Source organism: Cyrtonyx montezumae, unplaced genomic scaffold (assembly GCF_038088225.1).
Source record: "Cyrtonyx montezumae isolate F1298 unplaced genomic scaffold, pur_monq_1.0 scaffold_0, whole genome shotgun sequence".
Lineage (NCBI taxonomy): Eukaryota > Metazoa > Chordata > Aves > Galliformes > Odontophoridae > Cyrtonyx > Cyrtonyx montezumae.
This window is the reverse complement of record NW_027071824.1, coordinates 23,680,271-23,699,510: the sequence shown is the minus strand read 5'-3', so window position 1 is coordinate 23,699,510 and position 19,240 is coordinate 23,680,271. Positions and strand designations below refer to the sequence as shown.

Here is a 19,240-nt window from a genome sequence, read left to right as displayed (position 1 = left end):
TTTTCAGTGGTACCGTTCTCATGTTTTTAAATACAATCAATTCCATCAGAGCAGCAGAATCCCTAACAGACATTATAGAAGTCTCCTACAATTTGCCTGCTATCTTAGTTCTATGGGCAGGAAGCACCTTGAGCACTGTGAATGTCTTTGTTTCTATGTACACAACACACACAAGGGCAGACTGCTGCTTAGCCTGCATCAGTATTCCTCGTTTACCAAAACATAACTATTGCCTCCTGCTGTTGATGCTGTTCAAAAAAACCCAGCTATACCTTGGAAGCTGAGGGATTACTTGGGCCTTCAGCATACAGGTGACCTCAGCTATACAGAGCAAAGCACTTCCCATCACGTTCTTTTCCTCCTTCTCTGAAGAAACCAGATCAATGGCAGTTTTCAGAACAGGTACAAATGGCAATGGATTTTCTGTGCCAAAACCTTTGCAGAGCAGCTTGAGGCTGAACAGAGCAGTCTGCCTGTTGATGACTTGTTCTTCCTTCTCTTCCTTTCTTTTACACTGCACAATAGCGATGAGCTCAGGAACTAGTTCCAAAAGCTGCCGCACCTGAGAGCACAAGTGAACACACACTTCAAACATGCAGTTAGAGCTCAGTCTCTCCAAGGTAATTATGGGCAGATAGACTGTATCTCACTGCCTTTCAATGGCTGCCTGACAGCCTTGGCACTGGTGCTTGACATTACACAGAACAAACCACTCTACAACAATCTCTCTGCTTTTCTGCTAAAGGAATGGGTTTAACTGCTTCATCTCACCTGGCTCTTCTGCCACCTCGTGCGCTGCTGGATCTTGTTGTTCAAAAGGTCCATTGCCTTACGTCTCACGGATGGGAGCTGATTTGTCATTAGTCCCCTAATTACAGGGATGAAGGTTTCTGTTGGCAATAAGGCATTGACCTGCCGGAGAACACAAACAGAACGATGCTATGAGTGCCTTTCTGTGCTCTGCGACACAGCATTCAAAGTAGGGCAGGCAGACACTCCTCAACTTTCTACATAGGTTTCAGAATGAAAGAAGAGGATAGACCAGCAATGCTGCATCTGAAGCAAGCAAAAAAAACAAAGAAGGTTCCAGTTACAGCACTTAAGGAAGACAGAAAAACCTTCATAAGGAAGACAGAAAGAATTTCTTCACAGCACTGTTAATGCTACTGGGTAATCAGCCCTATTCTACAACTATACTTCTGATCAGAAAAAGAGGAGAAAGAAAAGCATACTGAGCATTTCTCCATTCAAGTTCCATGTAGAAATGTACAGCAATTCTTTAAGAATTAGTTAAAACCACTTTAAGAGTTAACAGTGATAAACACTGCCTGAGGGCTACTGTTCTCCACTAGACAGGTGCTGAGATGACTGCTTCCAGCCAGCAGAATACAAAGTAGATGAAAAAGGCATTCCTGATTTCTTTTTCTGCTTGTTCTGTCTAAGCTGTCATATGTAGCTGTTAAAGCTCCTATATGAATTCAAACAGCAATGCACCATGCAATGAAGATTATTACTAATCCAGCAAAAACATTCCTATGAGTTTTACAATTGTATTAATAAATAAAAGCAGGAACATCCCACTGCTAACAAGGACCAACAAGACCTACTTTATCCAGCATATCATAGGACTTGTTAAGCAGAACCCTCCAAAATTTGGCTGTTGGTTTGTCTGCATTTCCTTCCACTGAGGATGCCACTGTGTTTATATAGTGAAGAACATCTTCCAATAGCCTAGACAGAAAGGAACAATCTTTCAGTAAATAACAAATACTCTTAGGTAATTAACTTTGGAATGCACGAAATTTTACAGACAAAACAGCAATAATAAAGGAAAATGAAACACCCACTGGAGAGACTGGCAGATCACATATACATATTGACAAAACCTTATGGCAGTAAGGAAAATCATACGTGTGTGTTAAATAAATCTACATGGCACCCCCCAAATTAGCACCTACCTACAAAAGTAGGTCTACTTAAGAATGAGAAAATAAAAATAACCTGGGAATACACCATGTTTAAAAATAAGCATTTCAAATGTGTCCTACATCCCTTTTCACTTCGAATAAACATGAAACTTCAGCCTCCCCAAGAGAAATCCCCGATTTTGCATCATTCACCATTGCAACCCAATAACTACAATTGTAATCTGCATCTACTGTTTGTTTGTTTTTTACATCAATATAGGATCATCCATTAATAATATTTTCTCTTTTTAGAAATGAAGCAATACATTTTTCTGAAAATGTCAAATTATTTTAGACTTCATCACCAACAACAAAACAGTTACGGACAAGTAGGTAAATAAGCACAATCAGAAATACCGAAATAGTATCTTTTAAGAAGAAAATACTCCATGTAAAAAAAAATTAGAAATGTAACCTTAATGTAATAAATACTGCTTGTTGCTGGGAGCCATATTAAAAGTACCCTCAGAAAATATTTGGGAAAGAACATTCTGATGAAACTACACTGAAAAAAAACAATGCCAGGTTGCAGTAAGGGATAAGAATAGGAGAGGAGCAGATGTAAAGCATACCTCTGTTCCAACTTCTGTAGCTCTTCTGTTTCTTCACATTCAACTACCTTGTTTAAAATGGAAGAATGAAAATGTTTACTGTGGAAACTGAGGCTCTCCATATTTGAAGAAAATCAAAGAAATGCAGGCAATTTAGCCATAGAAGTAAATCTGTATTTCATGTTGGTGATTAATTCTCAGTTGAAATGCTGGAAAGCACTTCTAGCTAGATCCACTGACTAACTTTTAACAACTTTGTTTTTTTGGAGTTCATAGTGTAAGTCCCAGAGGAAGCTAGGAATTGCACAGACTGTGAATGAAAATTCAGTCTCTGTAAAGCCAGTGAGAATTCACTGAGTCCCTTCTTTTTTACCTTTTCAATTGCACAAACCAAGTCTACCTGCAAACGCCCTTTTAAAAACTGATGAAAATTACTGAGATGTTTCAAAGCTGTGTAAATTAACGTGTCAGCAATATACACTGAACAGTGCATTCTTTCCACCTTTTTGAAAACAAAACTGTACTAAAAATCAAATTAAATCTTATCCATTACAGCACAGCACAGCTACTTAATGTGATCAGTTTAAAAGCAGTCTGCCATATTACCTTTTTCACCAAACTCTGAGAACTTAGAAGTTGTGACATGAAGGAGACTGACAAGTATTTGAAATGCCGAAGTTGTTTGTCTGAGTGAGACTCAACATTAAAAAGCTGCCCATCCTGGTTTTTTAGCTTTGTCTTGCACGTTCTTGATTTTTTTGTCCCAGGATCATCTGTTGAAAACATTCCCAAATCAATTTACAGACAAGAAAGCAGGACATTTGATTTCTGATTACAGAAACAAAGGAAAATTACAGTCAAGTGGCAATCAAGGACAGTTCTTCTGCAGCATTCATAATCATGGTGAAATCCCAAAAAAGATGCACTGAAATGCCACAAAAGATATTTTTTTCTGTTCCAACAGCTGCAAGAGCAGCAGTGCCATCTGATCATTTTACATTAACAATCTTTCTTCTTGGTGCTAAAGCTATAGCACACTGACTACAAACAAGAGAGGCTTCTGAGAAAGACAAGCACTCTATGTAAAATAATTGTAAGATCTGCTTTCACTGTCTTTAGCAGATCCTTCCTGGCTAAGGAAACAGTCAAACAACATAAACACCAAGTCCCCCCTTAGAAAGAAGCAACCAACCTTCACCTCCATCTTCATGCTTATGTTAAAAAACAAAAACCACAACAGACTAATAGGCCTCATAATCTTGTTGCTATGAATAACAGCTTATTTCAGCTAAACGATTTACTGTACCTTCTAATTGAGTACCATTTGATTTTAAGTGCCCAAATGAATCTATAATTAAATGTATGTCAAAAAAACAAAAAACCAAGAACCTAAAACAACCCATATCATAACCATTTTATTAAAAAAAAAAAAGGGAAGAAGACATCAGAGCAATTCTGTGTTGCCCAGTTTTCTAACTAGAAGGAGGTTCACATGCTTCCACTGTGTGTTCTGTGGTTACCTTCTTTGTTCTCTGGTAGCTCTGTCAAGTACTGGATTATTTTCATTACGCTTTGGAACTGACAACGTACACTGAATTCACAACAGATGGAAATCCAAAATTCAGTGTCTGCTTCCAGCACAGCATCCTGTTTACAGTTGAAGAAGAGAGAAGTGAATATTTCAATAATTAATAAAAGATAAAATAACCCCACACTCTTCAGTCACTTTGTGAACATGCCATGATCAGCTGCAGCGAAGGCTGGCATGAGAGGTAAAAGCAGCAAACTGCTGGAGAGAACCTAGCTCCAGAGGGCAGAGGGTCAGCTCACTCCATCTGCATGGCAGTATCAGCATGCCCATAGAGGGTAACACCTCACCTGCTGGCTAAGTTCCTTGTTTTAAACCCCAGCTGGTGACTAATGTTGAAATAATGCATACTTTATCAAGGATACGTCCAGCCACTTAATACCTTGCTGAAAAACTACTTAAAGCAGGGAGAAAAGTTGTATTTCCTCACTATTTTAATCGTATAAACCAGCCAAAACTTAAACTTTTCTAGGCAGTTTTCAGTGAATAACTCAAAATGCCCTACACGATGGCCAAGACTGGCGCATCTCAGTAGTGTCACAACCAAAGTTCAACAAATAAGACGATAGTAATAGGATGCTCCAGAAAAATTATTTGAAACATAAAATGAGCTTTTATCCTCCTTTTAGCAGCCTCCTCCCCATGAATGACACTTTCACTTACTGCAAGGGCCTGCCAATACTAAAGCCACAAGAACATTTACATATTCCTGCCATAGTTCTTAACTTGGTTGTATGGGAAGACCCGAATGATGTTTCAAAACACAGTTAAAGAAAAAAACTTTAAAGATACTGAAGCCATTCATAATTTCATAATTCATAGTTAGCTCTTTAAGTCAAGGATTGCTGTATAATATGATCTGATGATACATTCATGCTCAGAGCTAATTATTTTAGCATAAACTACAGCCTTATCTTGCAAGACTATGAACAGGAAGGAGGAGATCTATCTTTGAGGAAGAAGTTGACCCTAGTGGTCTTCTAACCTTGTCTGTGCTTGCTGTCACAGTCACAGTTTTGGTCACATACTGCTCAAACAGCAGCACCAGGAGAACCCAGAGGAATCTGTCTCCTCCCACCGTAGTAATCAGCTGGGCCAGGATGGGCAGGCGCCGGTGCTCTGGCACATGGGGCAAAGCATCCACAAACACACGGATTATTTTTATCACCACCTCTTCCACGCCGCTTGAGGGCTCTGACAAATCACTGTCTTCAGCCTATTTACAAACAGGTAGAGGAGGTAAGCAGATTACCAAACTTAAGTTCTTCCTTATAAATTCAGCAGAGAGAAAGCACGTGGAGTTCAATTTTTTTCCACCTCTTTTTCATTAAGTAGACAAATGTACCTGTATGAGAGCAGGAATAACCATCTGCACTGTCTTATTTATTACTTGGAATGTGTAAGTATCATCCAGACGCAAGACGTTTGCTCCCATGAATGTAAAAATGGGCATAATGTTGTGGAGAACTTTATCCTGGAGAGAAAAAAAAAAAAGACATGAGATTAGTTTCTTTACAGTGCTGCTCTGTATATTATATCTTAAGATCTCTCTTATTCCTAAAGATGTCACTTGATTTCTATAAAATAAAATGAGAAACATTGTTATCTTCCCAGAATTGGCAATAAACCAATTTTAAATATATAGTATGAGACTACTCAGTTCTAAATACTATTTAGAGACCAAGACACACTCCCAAGCAAATCATTTAAGAGTAGAAATTGAGCTTAGTTTCATAAGATGATCTGTACTATTGAACTCAGTCTTACGGTGGTATGACAAGCAAAATCAGCTACGAGGAGACCTGCAGCTCCTCCCCAACCTTTTTATACTTTTAAACATCTATAATGATACAACAGAAAGCTCAATTTAAATATTGGCTCATTTTAGATAGACTGTAATCACAATATTATTTTAATAAGAGCTGGAGTGGTGGTATCACTAGATCAAGAATTAGATTCCTACATTTTATTTCAGCTTAGAGCAAGAAGGTAAGGCAACATTTCTCTTTTGGGTTTAGCGAGCTAAAAGAGTGTTTTAGATTTAAAAAGAAAGGTAAGACTGATGCCAAATATTTGTTTTTATTCTGAACTTGGAAATCTGTCAAAGTCAATATTAATGCATAATACAAGCTCAGCTCTAAGGTAATAGTAGTAAGATGGCAACAAAGAAAAGTTACTCCAAAAAAAGAGGCCGACTCAAACTGAAAGCAAAAGTTCTCCCAATGAAAAAGCTCTGTATCTTTAGGTAATACTTACAGGAAACATGCCAGCAACAGCACCAAGGAGAAGAAGTGCATGGTGATGTGTCTGGGGCATTTTAGATATTCTGATACACTGAACTATCAGTTCCACATTGAATTTTTCTTTGTCAAGGATATCTGTGAGCAAAAAATAATTCATTAACATAAGTTCTAATGGTCAACCATGCCAGAATAAACACAAGTACAAGCAATGGTTTCCATCTGCAGATCATACCTACGGAGTCTACAAAAAAAAAAAACCCAAATCCAGTCAACCAAACAAAAAAACCCCACAATAAACAGTGAAGATATCTTAGCATCACAATGTAGACTGCAGGAAGAAAAAATGTAGAGGCCATTGTTTAAAAGCTGTACTGTTGATAGTACCAAGAAATACATTTGGCAACTTTTACCTGCTGGGATCTTGCTGCCATCTGGAGACAGCTTCTGACAGATATTTAACAGGCAGCTGAGGATTAACTGTTTTGTATATTCCATATTTTCTTCTTCTGATGCCAGAGGTTCCAGACACCTACACATTCAGGAATAAATTCATGGATAAAAAAAGGAGATAGGAAAATAAGTGATTGAGCAACATATTAAAATGCAAATGAGAAATTGCAATGTTTATTCTACAGAAACTTTAATCTGAGGCTTCTAAAAAATGGGCACTTGGTATATTCTTGCAACCAGTTTCTCATCCATTAAACAGTCCACCCATCAAATCCAAATCTTACCAATTTGGACAGAAGGATGTTATGGGGGACCATCTCAAAGTTCTTAATCAAGTTCAGATAGATGACATGAGTGGCTCTTCTCTTGTCCACTGGAGCCAGTTATGCCATCACAGAAGACCATCAGGTTGAGTGGGTAGGACCTGCCCTTGGTGAAGCCTTGCTAGCTGTGTCACATCACCTCCCTCTCTTCCACATGCCTTAGAATAGCTTCTAGGAGGACCTGTTCCATCATCCCTTGGACAGGGATGAGGCTGACAGGTAGTTCACTGGGTCATCCTTTCTACCCTTCTTAAAAATGGGTGTGATGTTGCCTTTCTTCCAGGCACTTCACCTGACAGCCATGACTTTTCAAATATTGAGAGTGGCGTAGCAACCACGTCAGCCAACTCCCTCAAGACTCTGGGATGTATCTCATCAGAACCCACAGACATGTGGATGTTCAAACCTGATCTTCACTTACAGCAGGAGGGATTTACCTATCTGATTTACCTAAAAGAAATTCCAAATAAAAAAGGCAAAATACAGAACCTGGCAACACAACAGAGAAAAGTAGCTCACATTTTAACACCTTACAAAGTCTGCTGCAGAAGAGAATGTTTTACAGAGGCAAAATTACCGGCTCAGAAGGTTAAAGAGTGCAGGTACCAGTGCCTGTGGACGTTTGATTTTTTTCTTATGCTGTAGTAATTCCAGAATAAGCATAACCCTCTGCCAGCTGAAGTTACTTGTTTCTGGTGTCAATTCTGCATCTGGAGGCTTTCTAAAAAGACAGGACAAACAATCAGGATATACAATTGCAAAGAAGGTAGTACAATGTTTCAGAAAATAGAAACATAAGTTAAAAAATATATACACTTTCACAAAAAAAGTAATATTCTGTACTGCTTTTCCTGGGAGAGGTGACGATATTCATACTAAAACTCCAACATGGATCATTTTAATAGGTGATGTTTGTTAAATAAGGCCAAGTGAAATAAAAAAAGAACATAAGAACAGCTATTCCAGCCAAACCAAGAAAACCAACCCAATATCCAGTGCTTAATAGCCAATGCTTAACGTACAGTGTTCAAAACAGCTTCTTCTTCGTGAGAATGGAGAGAAGAAACAAGATGAAGCTGTCTAAAAATTAACAATTAGTTTCCATTTTAACTGGAAGAATACTGTCTTTCAGTTCACTAACATTTTGAAGAACACTGTTAAGCTCCAGCCATGTGCACAGTAGTCTGTCCACACGTCTTCATTACTGAATAAGTTTTATACCTACAAAACCAAGAGCAAATGTCAACATGAAAAATTGTGTAAGAACGATTTTTTTAAAAATTAAATTAGGACTACAGTTTCATCTGTTTTAAAACAGCAACACTGGTTGGTTTTCTGTTGCTGAAAGTAGCTCAGAGCTCTTTTACAGCACGGGGAAAATGAAGAAAAAGATATTCATGCTTTCAATACAAGCTGTGAAATGTAGTAAAATAAGAGGTGTTTTCAAACTTTTTCAAAACATATTTCTATTTCTAGTTATTTTACTTCTGTTGCTGCATTTTCTGCCTTCTTGTTTGCTGAACAGTGGTCAGACTTTTGGATTTCCCAGGAGGATCAAGTTCTGTAACGATCTGCTCAGCACACACTGAAATCTGGAACAAAAACAATACTGTAATTACACACGAACAATGTGTCATATTGTACCACGTACCTATGGCCCCTCCTTTCTCTTTAAAAAAGTGTCCTTCTCATGAAGATATGGGAATATAATCCACATATTCCTATTCTTAAATTATATCACCATAATATCTGAATGCCTCTCCTACTTGTAGTTATTGTAGTATAGAAAATGAGTGGTTTCAAGTGCAAGTAATACAATAAATTACTATATGCCACTAACAATTATATAACATGTTGTTCTGATTACTTTAGTGCTATAAATGATATAAACAATGGGCACTGCATGTTGCAATAGAGAACCACTGCAATACGTTTGAACAAAATCCCATCTTCTGGAATTTACCACTTACCCCTTTAAACACACTGCTGATTGTCTGGGCACAAAGTGGGTTCTTACAATTTAACAGTAAGTCAAACAGTACTTTTAGTAGCTTCTGTTGCACTCTCCCATCTGATAGAGCTGCAAAGAATGGTTTTGTAATCTACAAAGGAACAAATGAAAAGACAGGGAGAGATTTACCATAAGACAACAAAATAAAAAGCACCGAAACGTGGACATGCTAGATTATGTATCATACAGACAATCACACATATGCGTATGAATATATATAGTGAAAACATACTTATTAGATAGGTATTTACATACATAAGAAAATCTTTAAATTAGAACATACTTCTAAAATATCAGAATATATTCTTTCCTAAAATTTTCTTGAATGCTTTGCCTGATGGAGGGAGTGAACCTGGTGCTGCCTGGCACTTATTTCTTAAAATATAGGGTAATACCTGGCTAATAGAAGGTCTGAATCTGTAGATGTCCCTCAAATAAGACTTTCTAAACTAATATACTTCCTTGACAATTTTTTTTTATCAATTAGAAATAAAGCAGGAAGATCCTACACCACTGACAAAAAATACCCTAGGGATCATAGAACAGCAGTATCTGCAGGCAATCATACAGGTATTCAGGTGCATGCAAATACAACAATATTTCTACTCTGTACTCATCCAAGTACACGAATGAAGGAAGCAGCAACATCTCCTTCCAGTAAGTTTAAGAGCTTAGCAGCCCGTTTAGCTGTTTCAAAGACACTATGGACACTGCATAAACTTGTAATGAAACAAAGACAGGTCAAAAGCCATGAACTCCTTAGCACAGACTTCTTGCAAATCCAATTCTAAACACTACTATAAAGATCTTTCAGAAAGCCAGACCTGCCCAAGTGCTGTGATCTGGAAAGGTGGAACTTCTTCACAGATCTTTGTGGCAGCATGGAGACTTTTGACAAATAAATCCAGACTCTGCTGATTCTTGCATAGGAGGGTTGCTGAGTGTTCATTAAACTTTCCAAGTATGAGATGCAAGAGAACAACTTCATCTTTCAATACTGTCTCAGGTTCCTTCAAGACTTTCTCAAGCAATCGGTCTAATGCAGGCAAAAGGTGGGTGAGAATCATCTGCAAACAGAGGAAATTTGTAAGAACAGTTTGTTTTCTTTTTTTCCATTCTTCTTCTAACAAACTTCCAATAGCACATCTTCATTTTACTGCAACATCTGCTCCCTCTCTGGTATTATGTTATATATTCTATTTTATTACTATAAAAATACATCTGCCTATTACTGGAGTGTCAATGCCTAATAATCTACAAATTATGAAGTTACTGAACAGCATTACTATTAAATGAAATGTAAATTAAATGATTCCTCTGTATTTCAGTTAGATACAATAGTGACAAAAGAAATGTGAAACTATCAAGACTGCACTCACCTCACCATGGACTTCATGAAGAATTTTCATTAAGTTTCTTGCAACATATGATGGGCAAATAGGGTTTTGAACACAATCAACTATACTTTCCAAGGCTTCTGACAGTTTTTTCTTCTGGGATTTCTGTTTTGGTTGAGTCTGAAGCTCCTCAAATAGGGTTGCCATAATCTAGTTCAGTAACAAAGTGAAAATTAAGTTCTCTCTCTGTAATAAAAATGCCTTAAAACAACATTTATTCAATGCTTTTGTAATAATGCAATTCAGATGAATTATTCATCTGTAAATAAACCACAGATTAACATCACTTAAATGATATTCTCAATTTTCCATATGTGACACATTATCTGAATATTTTTACAGTCCTTTAAGGTAAACAAATAAGAAGCATGTTAAAGCTCTTGCTACATTTCCTTTTTTGCAGTGCTAGTGGCTTTATCAACTCTCATCAGTTATTCAAGTGAAATCCACTGCTTTTTCTTTCAAATTTGCAATTGAACTGGTCTGACACACATGGTCTTGGTAGCCCACCATCTAAACCATCTATAAAAAATCATATTCCTTCAAAGCTGGCAACTTGACAGAAATGATGAGCTCTTCCAGTTCACTTGATTTCCTCTTCAGGTAATCCTCACAGCCACAGACAAAACCAATGCACACCTTAATGTCAAAAATACCTGTGTTATGTACGTAGGGTCAGATATGATCTCCTCCATCTTTTGTCCCAGATGCTGAAGAACAGGATGAAACAGAGACTCTTTCACACTGCTCAAGGAATGGAAACAATTGAGAGCAGCCCTTCGAACTTCACTCACAGGGCTACCCAAATTAATTAGCAGAGATATCACCACTGCAAAAACAGAAAAGGAGGAGGAAAAGTGAACAGAATTGCACCTTCAGAATTTTATCGTAATTGTCTCTGAAGAGGCACTGACATTACTTTGGAATTAAAGAGTTGTCTTCTCACTAGAAACCTCCAGACTACAAGAAGACAACATAGCTCTGAAACACCTTCACCACACTTCTAATATTCACATTTAAACTTGCAGAATATGTATACTGCTACTGACTGCCACATCCTTTTACTAAGCAGAAGGTAAGGTGTTGTAACTGACTTCCTCAGCATACGAGCTTGTTTCTTTAACACCCTGAAGATTAAAAAAATAAGTGTTTCAACTGCTTCCAAGACTGCGCTATCTACTACAGCAGTGAATCAGCAAGAAAGAGCTATCTTAGCCTTGCACTCCTGAACAAAAATGACTAGAGATACCCTTCCTGGTATAAAATACAGGAAAATGACATGAAATTAAGAAATTTAAAAATACTGTGATTAAGACTTAGATGAGATGCCATTTTACTTTACCTGGAGAAGATAGTGATAACAGTTGTTTCTTCTTTTGGTAAGTCTGAGATACAAGCACTGCATAAGCAATATACAGAGCTCGAGTCTGTAGCATTGCATTGACTTCATAATTCAGATGATTTGAAAGGCTAAAGCCATAAGTCCATAAAACTGAAAGGAATTTGAAGAGAACCTCTGCATCTTTTAGATGTACCTAAATGCAATGAAAAAAAAAATAGAAGGGGAAAAAGAAAAGCATTTGTTGGAAAACTTTAATTTATTTGGGCAAATATTATTCACAACATCAGGTAAACCACCTAAATTAAAGGAGTACACATAAATAATAAAGAGTGATGCATGTACATACAGTATATTTTCCCTTCTCGTTGCAGACTAAATCCACATCCACAAGAATACTTTTGTTTCAGAAATCTGTAAGCCAATATCTCAGGATGGGCATTATAGCTTCCTTGTGTGGCACAGTTTCTCTACTGAATATTCACACTAAAGGTTAGTCTTAGGTTTTTACTTCTGGATTTTCTATATAAGCCTTTTTATAGGACCAAAATAAACCCTGAATCATACCTGTATTGCTGTACCTTGTCAGATACAGGTCAGAGCACTCCTGCCTCTTTCTCCCCGCCTCTTCAGCAGGTAGCTGCTCCAGAAGATTTGATTCAGTTTTTCACACATCTACATCCAATTATTTCCTCTTTGCTTTATGACCATTCTGTCAAAGCTTAACAAGGATGACTTCTGATTTTGAAGCAGTCTTCCAAATGAAATTATAGTTCTTGATTACTGCATGGTCTGACAATATCTAACACTCTTCCTGTTTGAAGACTGCCCTCTGGAATTCTCAGAGGTCTCCATTCAGCAAACAGGAGTGCCCACTCACTATCCAGCAGACTGAACAGACCTTGCTGGAACAAGAGACAAAGCTTACACATACTCTTTCCTGTTGTCTTTTCCAGGATTCCACCAAACTCTACCTTTTGCTTCAGGTAATTACTCTGGAGCAGGAAAAAATAATTTTCTTCTCCTTTTCAAATTAAACACTCAAAATCAGAGGTCAGCACTAATCCAAAAGTGACAGAAGCAAATTATTACTGCAGCTGTCACCTTCTCCTAAGGACATTAGTAAATCCATTCCTCAAACTTTGTGTAATCCATTCTCCTGTCTTGTTATTCATCTAAGACTTGCAGAAGTTCTCCTTTCAATTTTTGTATTTAAAAGCTAGCAAATTTTATAGAGCAACTGCTTGTTTTGCTTCAGGTAGGACCAGAAGTTCTAACTTAAGTTTAAGTTAGCAATGAAGGAAATCAGTGTTATGCATTCACACTTTTGCCCCAGCTTGTCCATTTGATTTTTGCTCTGGTTTTCTAGTGCATTCAATTGGAGTGAAATAATCAGCTGAAGCTTAGGACTCTAATTTGCTTGCAGCATTTGCACTCCACAAGCAATGTTGCATGATCAATTCTCAATTTTCTCACTTTTCTTTCAAATTATGTGTTTCTGAGTAATATTTGCATAATATTCAGCATAATAACTCAGAACAGTGTTCTAACTAAGAAAATAGATCTAAATATAATACCTTGAGTAAGAGATTCATCAATACTCTGTACTGAACAGCATCGCTCCCCTCACTAGCTCCACAAACAAGTAGGTCAAACAGCCCCAAAAGGAGGTGCAGGTAGTCCTTGCAATCTTGATTTAGAGATTCAGGATTCCACCAAGTTTCTTCTAAAAAACACAGATTATAACTCTGTTACAGCAGATGCATATAACAACTTGAGGAACAAAGAGGAAATAAACAGCTTTAGTTAAAATAAGACATGAACAGATTTCATAGTCACCTCAGATTGTTGCATAAAAGATGACAGTCAAAACCTTAATGCCTACCTTTTGCAAAGGATGGAGGAGGTTTTAGGTGACTAATGAAGCTTCTCAATAGAAACACAAATATAGCTGACTCCTCTGCATCAACACTTTGATCACTGTTGAGCTTTTCTATGTATGTTGTTAATAAGTCCACTGGCACCAAACTTTCCTGTACTGTTTCAACAGACCAATTTGAGGGAGTTTCCTGTGAATGAATATTTATTTAAATGGACACTGTCACAATCTCATCCAACAGAAAACAGAATTTAGCACTAACATCCAGCAGTATTTCATTTCTAACTTCAAAATGGATATTCTTAGGAAGTGAATTCCATTTCTAATTCCACATTGCTACATAATGTATGCAAGGGAGGTGTACATTAAAAGACACAGCCCTGCTCAAGTGGGTTTCTTATACAGACAAGAAAGCAAACTGTCTCAAATAAATAAACAAACAACATCAGCAACAAACCTGCTGGGAAATATTAATGAAAAGAAAGATAGGTGAAAGAGGCAGCAATAGTGTTTCTGAATGTTGTTCCTGCTCACCCAATGGCTGCTCCTAATTCTGTGTCATCTCCAAATAAACATCAATACTATTGCTTATGGAGTTTCACAAGCTAGGAGCTTTCAGTATTACTCCAAGGATTTGCAGGAAGCTGTAATTAATATAAGCCCTTTTTATACTCTGCTGTATTTCCTTCCTTCCCATATCAAACAAGACACCAAAGCCTCTACTCAACAACTAAAAAAAACCTTGCATTCCTAAGCTGAATAATGACAACACATGATGACACAAGGTAGCTGTTAAAAATGATTCCAATTTGGTGCCAACCTCGCAGCAGTGATGCACTGAGCCACTTGGTGGGGCACAAGGCAAGAGTTCTTCATTTCTTTATTTTTTTAAACAGGAACTCACTGGAGTGGTAAAATGTAACAGCAACTCTTAATGGCAGCTTCTATTACTGCTGTCAAGTGAAAGACTTTGCTTTGGAAACAGATTTTCAGTTTAAGGTTTTTGAATTTCCTGTTCCTATAATATAAAGCATTTTCTTAGTAGTAGAGGAAATGTATTACCCAAACTGTTTACATCTTACCTCTTCAGGATGACAAGCTCCAAGATTTCGTATTTTTTCATCCAAGAAACGAAAGACTCTGAGCGCCACTGAAAAATATTTTTCCTTAATCTGTAAATTGCAGCAGCACTGAACAAGCATGGAACCAACTACATGTGCAGTTACTTTCTGTCTCACACTGTCAGATTCCGTTTCAGCAACAAGTATCAGATCATCAACCTTGGAAATGGGAAAGGAGAAAAAGTGAGTCTGTAAGACAGTGTGACTTCACTATGACTTTCATAGAAACACAGGGGTTGGAAAGGAGCTCTAGAGATCATCTAGTCCAACACCCTGCTAAAGGAAGTTCCCTTGAGCATCCTCCACTACCAAAGCACCCGCATCATTCAGCAGCACACCCACATTTTCCCTAGCCTTCCTTTTACTACTGACACACTTAACACACTTAAATGAAGCTTTTCTTGTCAGTGCCCTCCCTTGGCAGATTTAATTCCAAGTGGGCCTTCGTCTTCCTCATCACATCCCTTCATGCCTAACGATGTTCCTATATTCCTCCTAAGCGGCCAGACTCCTTTTTCCACATTCCATAGATTTGCTTCTTCCATTTGAATTCTTCAATGAGCTCCAATCTCATCTACAAAGAGTCTCCATCTTTGCCTGATTTCTTACTCTTAGCGATGCACCAATCTTGACTTGGAAGGAGTGGTGCTTGAATGTCAACCAACTCTCCTAGGCCCCCTTCTCTTACAGTGCTCTAACCCATGGGATACTGCAAGTAGGTTCTTGAGAGGTCAAAGTTGGCTTTCCTGAAGTGCAGGGTTGCAACAGCTTCACGGCATGTTTTATTTGCAAGTGTAAATACATCACTGCTACTTTCTATCATTGGTAAAAAATTACTGCCTGCTGTAAAGGTATTCTTTGGAACCTAGGAATGCGCATACATGTGTGTGCACTTCTACTCACATGTAAACTTATTAAATATCCAGATTTTTTTTTCAAGAAACTAAAAACGAACCAAATTGAATTACACAGATAATCTGTCCAAACAGATAATAGCTTCATTTTTAATTTTCCTTATGAAAAGACAGAAATGTGTTTTATCTAGCTTGCACTGGGGTTTCTTATTGAATATATCTCCCAAGAAGCATGATGATGAGATGTTATGAACAACACAAAATTCTTCTATACCACGCCTGCTCTACTAAAGTGACCATGTAGGAATTCAAATTAGGGAAACATGGTATGCATACCATTTGCAATAGTAAGGAAGAGTCCCCTGAAGTCATGTTTTTAGAAAACAGCAGAATCATTTTCTTGTTGACTACTCCAACCAGTTCTGCAGACTTGCTAGATTTAACTGCTTCCTGAAGAACTATTCCATAGGAAAAATAAATAAATCAGAGAACACAGGTACACAAATCACATATTAAAACACTGACAGCTCAATTATAAGATGCAGTCAGAAAAATACTATACAACTTCATTTTTACAATGAGTTTTTTGAAGAAATCTATTCACACTCCTAGTATGACAGCATGATAACAACAGCCAGTCTCTCTCAATAAGCATTCAAGTTCAGTAAGTATTAAGTACTAAACTGTCACAATTCTTTTGTCATCAGATTAGTTACATTTAATACATTACCTTCTGGCCAATCCTTCAGTAAAGGGTGTAAAGAGCAGAGGTCAGATTCTGATAGACAAACAGACATTTTCCACTCTGAAGATTTTGAATTTGCATTAGTGAACACCATAAAGGGCAACAGCTGCATTACTGCCTCATCCAGTAGTTCCTTCTTCTCTTTTAAAATCTCCTCTTTGACTAAAATTTGTAGTGCTCGCTCCAGAACCTTATACCTAAGAGAAGAAAGTGATGTTGATAAGCCATTTTTTTTGCATGTCTGTTACATTTCCTTGTTTTATTCACCATTTTCCGTGACGTTTCCGAAGTTTTTTTTTCCTTTTTTTGAGAATCCAATTAGCAGCGAGAACAAACAAGGAACTCACTGGAAATAGTATACAAACAGCTGAAAAATCCTCTTATAATTCAGCACAGATAAAGCATAAGAAAAAATATTTAAAGTGAAAAGCATTTTAAACGTTCTTTGGAGTTACTCTCTTATTTAATTTATACAGGGAGAAAATAGCCTGAAAAAAGACACAGATGTACCACTTTCCATCCTTTGAGAGATCAGCTCTCTGGAAGATGCTCAGTAGGCTTGATACCACTACTTCTGGATTTACTTGTTTCCTGAAAATCTGGAAAGTAATCGAGAAAAAGAAATGTAAGTATAATAAAATTCAAAATAATTTACTGTTCACAATGGACAATGTTATCTGCTGTACCAAGTGGAAATACAAGTCAAAAATCACTAATGAAACTCCTATTGACGACCATGTAATAAAATTATCACTGGGGTAAGCTAATGTTATAAGGCTGCCCAGTATGGCCTCTCGATATGATGAAGTATGGAGAATTCATTAAATGTAGAAATGTTAGGTAAAACTGGTAAACTAAAGCAAAGCATTCTGAGTAATAACTGCTTTTACTTTACGTATTACATTTATGAAAAAAACCAAACATGTTAATAAAATATATTCAAGTTTAAATACAATCATGTCTATTCCCATATTTTAGTGAGGATGAATGAACACAAAAGGCCAAGTATACTGCTGCTAATAATATGTCCCACTACTACTAGTGGAAGCAGTAAAGACAGACTGTTACCCTTGTTGGAAACAATCAGTACAATGCATACCAGAATCCGATCCAGTGAACCTGAGCTGGCACTTAGTACTGAGCTCATATCAACTGACCAAATGACTCCCATATGGAAAAACTCAGCTGAATATTTCTCACTAGTGAAATGACTTGTCATTGCGTCATTTTCCATACAGAAGTCATTTGACATTGCTTGCATTTTTATAGTGATACGGATAGGATAAGCAAGATATCAAAGATTCAAATATCCTTTAGTAGCTACATAAGGAAATGTAAATTCAGGCTAACTACAAACTTGAAGAAAGATGAGAAAACTGCAGGAGAGGGGTATGTAAGACAAAGTAAACAACAGCCTCCAAGTCTATGCTGTTTCACCTTGTTAAAAATACCATACAACAAAGACAGGAGTACAAGAAGAGCAAAAAAGATAAGCAGAAAGGAAGTTATAAAGACTACGTTCCAGACATATCCTCGGAAGCGGCTGGAATCTCACCTAACTTATCAAAAAAAATACACATACCTCCAAAACACTGAAAGCAGACATGACAACATCTCTATTGTCATCTTTGAGGCGCCCAAAAATTGCCTCTTCTATGAATGACTGATCAAATCCTTCCTGAAGAAACTAAAGGAAAGAAGAGCCAAGAAAAAAATACGTTAGCACAATTTACAGGCTTTTGGTGAAGTACTGGAATTGTAGAACTAGAAAAATCATGTAGACTTAACCGCAAGTAACTAAGCTAAATTTCAACAACAAAAGGAAGAAATATAAAAGTAACCATTGACTTAGGTTTTAACTTAGTCTACAAGCAGCTTATTATACAAGAACTACATGCAGACTTCAGAACAAAGGAAAATGCTGCCAGAAGCCTCCAGAAAATATCATGTCAGGATAACACTTATGAACCGTCTAACGTGTCTACTGTCTTTAACCAGTACTTCTGGCAAACAGCTTTCAGATGTTATATTTGATATGTTAAGTAAGTCCTCCAAGTGAGAGAATTGGGACACAAACCTTTGATGTTTCAATAACATCCTTCAAATGCTGAAGAGCCAGGACTCGCACAGCTGGCTGAGGATGATTCAAACTAAGCAGAAGTGAGGTATCAGAGTCTTCCAGAAACTGAAATACAGATTTCAGAGTCACTCACCAGATGTTAAAAATACTCATACTGTATGTCAGGATAACGGAGGAGATTCTTTCTGCAATTTTTTGGAGAAGAGAACCTGACCAAAAAACTGCAGAACAATGATGTCATATAACTGTTTCAAACTTGGTCTTCCTCATTTTGGAAGACAGTTTTGGAACGCAACCTGAAAAGTACCATCAACCACAGACACCTTTTTGTCCTGGAAAAACATTACTCTTATCTAAGGATTCTGAGAAGGCTCTGACAGTGTCAGTGTGACAGACCACAGACAGAAACTGTTAAAAAAGGCATCCCTGCCAGTACAATTGCCTGCCTTTATCTCACAAACCTTAAAGGCCAGAAAAAGGGTCATACGCCTTCATTCTGTGTGCTTTGTTTCTCTGTTTTTCTCGTAATCCAAGTGTTATTTTGTAACATAAACTGTGTCTTTAGAAAAATCAGTACCAAAACATACACAAAACACTTCTTTTCCAAAGTGATTCCAGCCTTTCAGTCACTACAAACAAAACTCACAATACTTACCATCTCTTAATAATACAAAATAACAATAATTTCTTAA

The 19,240-nt window shown here is 37.2% G+C and overlaps 1 protein-coding gene across 1 annotated transcript in view; it reads right to left on the bottom strand.

Annotated features, from left to right (window-relative positions):
- The window catches only part of HEATR1 (HEAT repeat containing 1), a 33,297-nt gene that overhangs the window by 5,536 nt on the left and 8,521 nt on the right, over positions 1-19,240 (bottom strand). The window contains exons 11-35 of the mRNA XM_065729903.1: positions 18,546-18,653; positions 18,051-18,155; positions 16,979-17,067; positions 16,454-16,665; positions 16,060-16,181; positions 14,831-15,028; positions 13,755-13,938; positions 13,447-13,595; positions 11,873-12,065; positions 11,187-11,359; positions 10,513-10,680; positions 9,958-10,200; positions 9,093-9,224; positions 8,608-8,714; positions 7,700-7,843; positions 6,760-6,878; positions 6,363-6,484; positions 5,452-5,580; positions 5,092-5,322; positions 4,039-4,165; positions 3,125-3,291; positions 2,540-2,586; positions 1,608-1,731; positions 772-912; positions 273-562 (exon numbers count right to left, since the gene is read on the bottom strand). Coding sequence (XP_065585975.1) covers positions 273-562; positions 772-912; positions 1,608-1,731; positions 2,540-2,586; positions 3,125-3,291; positions 4,039-4,165; positions 5,092-5,322; positions 5,452-5,580; positions 6,363-6,484; positions 6,760-6,878; positions 7,700-7,843; positions 8,608-8,714; positions 9,093-9,224; positions 9,958-10,200; positions 10,513-10,680; positions 11,187-11,359; positions 11,873-12,065; positions 13,447-13,595; positions 13,755-13,938; positions 14,831-15,028; positions 16,060-16,181; positions 16,454-16,665; positions 16,979-17,067; positions 18,051-18,155; positions 18,546-18,653 — 3,824 coding nt within the window. The remainder of the gene's footprint in view (positions 1-272; positions 563-771; positions 913-1,607; positions 1,732-2,539; positions 2,587-3,124; positions 3,292-4,038; positions 4,166-5,091; positions 5,323-5,451; positions 5,581-6,362; positions 6,485-6,759; positions 6,879-7,699; positions 7,844-8,607; positions 8,715-9,092; positions 9,225-9,957; positions 10,201-10,512; positions 10,681-11,186; positions 11,360-11,872; positions 12,066-13,446; positions 13,596-13,754; positions 13,939-14,830; positions 15,029-16,059; positions 16,182-16,453; positions 16,666-16,978; positions 17,068-18,050; positions 18,156-18,545; positions 18,654-19,240) is intronic.